Source organism: Quercus suber, unplaced genomic scaffold (assembly GCF_002906115.3).
Source record: "Quercus suber isolate HL8 unplaced genomic scaffold, Cork oak 2.0 scaffold_523, whole genome shotgun sequence".
In the NCBI taxonomy this organism is placed as follows: domain Eukaryota; kingdom Viridiplantae; phylum Streptophyta; class Magnoliopsida; order Fagales; family Fagaceae; genus Quercus; species Quercus suber.
Window position 1 is genome coordinate 406,558 of NW_027069972.1, and position 8,311 is coordinate 414,868.

Below are 8,311 nucleotides of genomic sequence, written 5' to 3' on the forward strand. Positions count from 1 at the left end.
ATGATATTTTACTCCTAAAAAGTTGGAACTCCATTCTTGTGAGAAACTAATTTAGTCATCAGAGGGTATTTGTCCTGTCCACCTCGGTCTCCTTTGATAGCATGTTCATCATTGTAGGCCTTCGCTACAACTATCAACCCATCGAAGCCGAAGTGTTCAGCCTACTGATTTTGTTCAGCATCACTTAGTATTCTAAAAAAAAAAAAAAAAGTAAATGTAATTGTCTAAACCTCTTCTCCTTCTTCTTCTTTTTTTTTTTTTTTTTTTTAATAATTTAGATACAATAAAATTTTTATCCATGGCATCAGATCTATAATGATTTATTTTTATTATTAGATTAAAATACCAACTCATTTTTAGTGTAGGTAGAGTTTGAGCTCCAAATCTCAAAATACCTTACTAGTTAAGCTAACTAGAACCCATTGACTATCCATCATTCACAACTTATCATCTCAGCAAATTGTAGAAAAAAAATTATGTCCTTAACAAAGTTTTTAAAAATAAAGAAAGAAGAAAATTTAGTTTTGCTATTTCTTTTCCCTCATTTTCTTGACAAATTCAAGATGAAAATATTTATTTCCCACTCCGTCTTACCGTTACAAAACTAAGTAGGCAATTACTTGAAAGTAGAAATGAAGAGAACATTAAATTTTATCAATCTAATAATCTTTACTTTTCTGTACTAAAATATCAATGTTGTCATCAAACTCATATAATTACATATCAATTTTGTCAATTCTTCTTATAATCAGAAAAAAAGTCAACCAGGAAGTAACATTTAAAATTTAAAAATAATTAATTATTATTACAGAAAAAATGAACCTTGGGTAAACTTTTGGTAGGACAGCTTTGGCCAGTTTGTAGTCTGGATCTAGTCTCAAATCATGTCTATGAGACATCTGGGAAGGAAAAATGCAGAAATGGTTTGTATCTGCATTGCAAACCAATAGCTTCCTTCCAAATAAAGAAATTTACGACCAAATTTCCCAAAAAAAAAAAAAATTGCAGTAACATCTATAATTGTCAAAAACGTGTATTGACATTTTAAAATAGAGAGATGCTACGTTTACAACACTTTCACGACAAATCATATGTGATAAGTTGTTATTAGTTTTAATTTGAATTCACAATTTAAATTACTTTTTTGTCTACTCATAACAACAACTAACAACTTGCCACTTATGATTTGTTGTGAAAATATTGTGAATATAGCATTTCTCTTTAAAATTATATCATATCATATATAGTAAGATAGCGTAGACTTTATAAAATTAAAATATATATATATACACACATAATTACATATATAAAAAGATATACTTATTAGAAATTTGAAATATATTTAATTAATGACTAACTTAATCAATTATGTAATAATATTTAACGAAACTAACTAAATATATCAAAATAAAATATATTTATTATATCTACCTTCAAAAGGGTCAAGCTGAAAAGTGATAATATATGATATATGTAATATGAACTAAAATAATAATATTTTATTCATTAGTTTACCTAATCAACGAAATCTCCATAGTCCAAATTAATGTTATCATCAATTTCATAATCTTTTTAAATCGTATCTTTTCTTTTGAGAAACAATATAAATCGTATCTTCATTAACATCTCTATCCCCAAAATTTACTATTTCTTCTTATTTTTCTATTTCAATAAATTATTTGTTATATTTCTTCTTGGCACTCAAGAATTTTGGAGTTATAACAAAAATAATAATTATTATATAGTCATTTAATACTTAACTTATAGCATAGAAAAGAAATTTGCAAATATGAAAATAAAGTGTCAAGTTTGTAGTCTAAATTTTGTAAGAGAAAGAGAAGGAAAAAAAAAAAAAAAACTCATGAATATTTTTATTTATTGTAACGTGTCTAGTGTCTAGTCTAACAACAACTTGTTAGACTAATGAGTGAAGTCAAATTGCAAAATCAAAAAAAAAAAAAAGAAACCCATGTATTGTCATGTTTTTTTGGCTTCAAATATGTATTATCATGTTGAATAAAAATATACAATACAATACAAATTATACAATCCTATACTGAAATCTTGTGTGATTTTTATTTGTAAATAGTGACAATATATTCCTTTGCTTCATTCCACAATAACCACAACAACCTAACTCCCCCTCCCCCACCCCTGCCTTCTTCCCCCCTCCCCCCACCCANTCTTCCCCCCCTCCCCCCACCCACCCAGGCACCCACCCACCCACCCAAGAGAGACAGGAAAAACAAAGCAAAGTTAAAAGCAACCTAAAACAACACTCTCCTTCTATAGGCTATAATAATATATAAAAACCTAATAACATTAAAACAGAAACAGAGAGAGAGAGAGAGAGACACACAGAGGTTTCATCACTTACCTACCCTCTCTCTCTCTCTACTTGTCTGTTCTAGTTTTTCCTCCGACCTGAGACTTTGATTTCCCTTCCATCTCACACTCCCTTTCTCTCTTTTTCTTTGTCTCCAAACCAATAACATAACCCATTTCTTCAAAAACCCTCTTTCATTGCGTTATTCTCTTTTTGTTTATATCAATTTCTCTCTCAAAATTGAGAAAAAAAAAAATGGAATTTTCGAATACCCATTTGGCCAAAATCGAATCTTTCCCTCCCAGCAAACGCTTAAGCTCATGAAAACAATGGCTTTAGCTGCTGTTGTTGGTTACTAAAACCCCAAACAAAAAAGGCAAAGCAAACCAACAATTTTCTGATTATAAATGGGTAGGAAGAAAGGAATCCAACTGTTTGATGATAGACGAGATGGGTTTTTCTCTGTTTGTGATTTGGGTTCTCCAAGTCCATGGAATCTCCAAGATGGGTCTACTTACTTTCACCCAGGAGGCTTATTTGCCAGCGTTGGTCAGGTCGGAATGGGTTTCGGCGTTTCGCCGAATCCATCAGATTCCCGAGACAATGGCGGCGTGAAAGTGCCGCACAGTGATATGTACGCCAAGTACATGTCATCCATTGAAGGATTTCGGATTGTCAAGGAAGAGGTGGTGGAGGTTGAGAAGAATAAGAAGAAGGGTGGCCTTAAATTGAAAGTTAAGGTGTCAAACCCTTCACTTAGGCGGTTGATAAGTGGCGCTATAGCTGGGGCAGTATCGAGGACCGCCGTGGCGCCATTGGAGACTATAAGGACTCATTTGATGGTGGGGAGTAGTGGACATTCTACTACTGAGGTGTTCAATGATATTATAAAGACTGATGGGTGGCAGGGCTTGTTTAGGGGTAATTTGGTTAATGTCATTCGGGTTGCGCCTAGCAAGGCCATAGAGGTACTGATTCTAATTGGGTACCTTTCAATTTTAGAGCTATGTTTTACAATGGTGTTTTTTTTTTTTTTTTTGAGAGGAAATGGTACCTTATGTTCTAAGGACTATGATACGAAAAGTGAAATAAACCACGGACGAACTCAAGAGCCAATATCTTGGGATCAGAGCTAATGGAAGTGATGATTTGATAAAAACGCTTACTTACGCACTTGAACTGGAACAAAGGTTTGAATGGCAAACGTGAATGGATTTCAGGAAGGAGACCGTCAGATATTGTGGCCATGTCCAAGGTTAAGAAGAACATGAACTAATTGGGTTTTTTAGAACAGAAGAGACAGAATAAGGAACAAGGTTGCTTGTTTTATTTGGGAACGATATTTATGATGTAGGATTGGATTTTTATATTTTATTTTAGGAAAAAAGAGTCAAGCATTTTTATTAAACTTATTTTTTTGTTCAAATAAATCTAAAATTATGTAAAAGTACAATTATATTTATCCAATGTTGAATTTGGATATTAATAAATTAGTTTTTTCTCAAAAAATAAATATAAGTCAAGAAACCATAACTCTTCTTTTTTTTTCTTTTTAGAAAGAACCACAACTTTTCTCATAAATCTTTTCACAACTATTTAGTAAGTTATTAATGAAAGATGATATAGTGATTTTTATTATATAATTCGGTAATTGAAAAATATGGGATTTGAACCTTAAACATCTTAGTTGGAAATATTAAGAAATGTTAGTTTACCTACAAGACTCTCATTAAATAATAAAGAAGTAGTATGGACAAAAAAAAAAAAAAAAAAGACTAGTAGTATGCCTATGCAATGTTATGTTCATTGTAGACACCCCGCCAATATAACTTAAGTCTTTATTCCCCTAATAACAACAAACAAGGGACCCATTACTAATATTATGACCAACAAAACATAAAAATTCAAAAAAATTAAATTATTAATTAAATAAAAAGGTCTAATTATGCATACAAGGTAAGAAGTTGGTAGAGTTGTTTATCTAAAATTCTTCTCAAAATCAAGTGCAAAGTTGATCCTATATCATTGTGCAATTTTTGCACTCCGATTGTTAACTATAAAAAGTGCGATGATCCCGTGTCAAAAACACAACCAAGTATCAAGAGTAATACTCATAAAAATCAATATCAACATGATTTTTTAGACTAAATGGAGTTTTTCCATTAAAAACAAAGATTCTTTTGAATATTATAACTTCTTTTCCTTCGCCACTAGCTTTTTTTTTTACCATTGGATTTTTTTTTTTTTTTTTTTTTTTTTTGCAAGGTTTGACGAGGCATAATCTCCTTAGTATTAGTATTGATGTCATATAGTCTTGTGGAAATGGCTACTCTCCTCGATTTGCTGTTAGTGCCTAATAACGAACCTCCAATTTTTATGGTTAAAAAGCTGAGGAAAGCAACTGGAAAATTTTAGCCTTTAACAGTATATTAGTCTGAAAATGTTGAAGGTACCTGATGATGTGAGAGAGAGATCAAAAGAATATAGTTGCGTAATTAGAAGAAACGTCCATGACAACGCTGGAAGAAATTGGGTCCAGGGTGACAAAATTGAACGCAGCTTCCCCTCAGCCATTTCAGTCTAACATAACATTCTTTTAACTAAAATTTATATAATTTTCAATTGTAACCTCTGAAAAGGAAACCCAATTCCATTTAAAATGACTTCCAAAAACATCAGTTCTAACCTCACACAAACAAGGCTCCCTGAACTGAGTAGCAAACAAAACCAATTGGAGAAAAATAAAAACACAGATAACTTAACCCAGTGTAAGTAAAAAAAAAAAAAATCCTGTCTCGGTTCTTCTCTTCCCCCTTTGTTCCAAGAGAGAAATAAAGTGAGAATTTTCGCTACTTTCAGAAAAACTCCTATGCTTCCTCATTATCCTCTACCAGTATCCTCTTGCATGCTTCGTAGCACATGAAAGAAATCCCTGCGGCAGGAACCAGTTTCATGCAGCTAGGACCAAGCCCTCTATATAAACCTTGGATCCCTTCTTGCTCAAGTATGCTTGCAAGTGCATGGAGCACATTCTTGTAGACCTGTCTTCCACTGAGAGCCCTACCTGCATGTGCTTGCGAGCCACCTCAAGTGGGAAAGTTGCGCTACTCGAAATAGCCCCAGCAGCTGACCCAATTAAAAGGGTTTCAATGTTGCCAATCTTCTCTTGCTTGAAAATTTTACGATAGGCTTTCCTTAGTGTGTCATAGGCATAGTAATTGGTGGCAGCATATGGAATTACCCCGATAAGACTAGGTGTAAGGCCTCTGTACAGCTCTGCAGGCCCCTCTTCTCTCACTATTTTTAAAAATGCATCAAATAGACCATTGTAAACACCCCTCTGCAGAACAGACCACAAAATTAACAACTACATTCATACTGGACATAGAAAAACAATTTCTAGTTTAGATCTGTGTACCTCTATGGTCAGTCGGGTCTTGAGTAACTCAAGAGGATATGTGCATATAGTTGAGCTAACTCCAGCACAGGCTCCAGCAACTAATGATGCAGGAATTGGCAGTTTGCGCTGTTCCCCAGGTTTGGGTGACAAGTTCTTGTTGACTGTATCATAAGCAAAAAGCTGGCAAACAGAGAGTACAACAAACATTTAGATATAGAGGAAAAAAATAACGTCTTTGGAAATTTATCATACCCTTCATATTCATATATAGGGGCAGGTTTAAGTCCTAATTTACGTTTCCCAATCAGATTACTAAAGTACCACAGAAGGATGTACTATTTACAATTGGTTTTCACTCAACAAATCCAGGAAATACCAATTCAGAAATAAGAGAAAAAAGGGGAGAACGCCTGCCCGCCCCCCCCCCCCCCCCAGGGGGGGGGGGGGGGGGTGTTGGGGGAACAGGTACAACAGGCTGTTATTAATTGAAAAACTAATAGTAATGGTAAAATAACTAATAGTAATAGTAATTGAAAAACTTATGCTTCTAGGAGGTGTGTCAGTGTTCAACTGCAACCACCCATGGTTTCTACCCTCAGAAGTGCACTATGCAATCATCTTCTTTAGATTGAAAATGATGTTTACCATACAAAAAGAAATTAACAGTTTTCACTGAACAATCCAAGCTTGTTCTTGAGGACCGTGTGATGTCCTGCCAAAAGCACCACACTATAAATTAGGAGAATTGATTTTTCAGAATGACAAACACAATTATTTCCCCAGTGAGGAGAGTTTGGATAATTAGAATGAAATGAAGAATTACTTCTCCAGATTGGTAATGTAGAAGGGTTTGGTCAAGCTATAGGGACAACATTATTAGGGCAGAGGTGCCTGGGTTTTGCAATCCTCCCAATATCATCAGTTTTTTTTAAGGTGTGAATTGAGTCCAAAACAAATTGGCACCCTAATTTTTTTTTAAAAGAAGTTAGTTTTCAAAACTACTACCAGTGAGCTATGAGATAGCAGAACATATAAAGGGACAAATTAATCACTAATGATGAAGGAAATGGCATGGTTTGTTCATGGGGTTTGAGAAAGGCAGGCAGGATGGCAACCAGTTCTTCTTTTCTGTGTAATTAAAACTACAGCAGGATAAGCGCGTCAAGAAGTCAAATTTGGATTACAGAAGCAAAACTAAAATAAGGTCCGCTAAGTCCGAATTCTGTTTATTTATGAAAAACTGTCAAAGATATGCATGCCACAGGAGCTGAAGGAGCATACAAGGTAACCTTCAAATCAACAATGACTTTCAAATGTCAAACGTAAAGTAGATAATTTTTTATTTTGATTAGTAAGAAACACACACATCCAGTAAATTTTGAACCCATGACCTCACCTTCAACATGATTTTTATAAGTGCCGTTTGAGCCAAAGCTTATATATATATATATATATATATATAAGCATCAAATTCATTTAAAATAGCTTGGAAAGCAAGGATGATATTAAAAATTTACTGAGAACACATGCAATTATAAACACTCATAATTTCCTATACAGCCAGGACTTGCAAAAAATGTAGAACTTGTTTCAAAGTGAATATAAGTTAACCTTATGACATATTAACTATGAAAGTATCATAACAACTAACATGCAGCTTTAGACACAAAACATCTTTTGAAAAGATAAATATATTTAAAAATAAATAAATAAATAATGGTGGGAACTTAAAGCTTTTTTTAATAAGTTTTGGTCCCAAGGGAAGGGGGAAAGGGGAAAAGGAGGGACTCAGACAAATGACCTCCGCTGCATGAGGTGTGGCCCCCAACCAACTGTGCTACCCCAGGGTTAATGATGCTCTTTTGATGCATACAGAAATGTGCATAATGTGATGAAACATATATGTAATGGACAAGTTTACAAAAACACCACATCTTGTGAAAGCATGTTAAGCAAAATGAAAGCATAAGTGAATTAGAGATATCATTAAGCAATACCAAGTTAATATGTTGAAGATAATTGATTGCTTATCAAGAAATGAGAAGCTGAGCATTTGACAATAATTTATATAGTGCCAATGTATAACACTTTGAATAATCCCAAATTGACCAAAAAATCATTACATGCTTCTTGTAAGTGATCAAATGCAATAAGGATTTGGTAACACCATTTGTTTTGTGTTCTTTTATTTTAAAACATATCATTAAAAAAATAAAAAACTGAAACTACCAAACCAGTCACCACCTCTAGCAATAAGTCGATAAGCAACTACCAAAAGAAGAAGGGCGATCCAGTCATCTTATTTTCATGTTCTGAGTTATACAAACAAAATAATGATATCAAGGAAGAGAGTTACAGTAAAACACTAAATTATAGAACAGCTAGCCTGAGCATATATGCCTAACTTGATCCTAAAGTTCATGGCTCATGGCATAAACAAAAAGGACACATAGTTGCAGAATGCATAAGCAACCTAACCAACCAACATGGGAATCCATGTCTAAATCAAACTAAGTAAACCAACAAATGAACACAGCAAAATGCAAACCAAAGAATCAATCAAGCACCAAAAAAAAAAAAAAAAA

At 33.6% G+C, this 8,311-nt stretch overlaps 2 protein-coding genes across 2 annotated transcripts; one reads left to right on the top strand and one right to left on the bottom strand.

Moving 5' to 3' along the window:
- Positions 1 to 2,229: 2,229 nt before the first annotated feature.
- LOC112005187 (adenine nucleotide transporter BT1, chloroplastic/mitochondrial-like) lies at positions 2,230 to 3,294 on the top strand (the record flags this gene model as incomplete). The annotated part of the gene is given in 1 exon segment (XM_024037439.2): positions 2,230 to 3,294. A coding segment is annotated over 1 exon segment (561 nt), but the record flags the coding sequence as incomplete, so codon positions are not given.
- A 1,777-nt stretch (positions 3,295 to 5,071) lies between these two features.
- Positions 5,072 to 5,906, bottom strand: LOC111999876 (adenine nucleotide transporter BT1, chloroplastic/mitochondrial; the record flags this gene model as incomplete). Its single annotated transcript, XM_024031989.2, is given in 3 exon segments — positions 5,072 to 5,384; positions 5,387 to 5,666; positions 5,745 to 5,906. Coding segments are annotated over 3 exon segments (633 nt in total), but the record flags the coding sequence as incomplete, so codon positions are not given.
- Between the last annotated feature and the right edge of the window lie 2,405 nt (positions 5,907 to 8,311).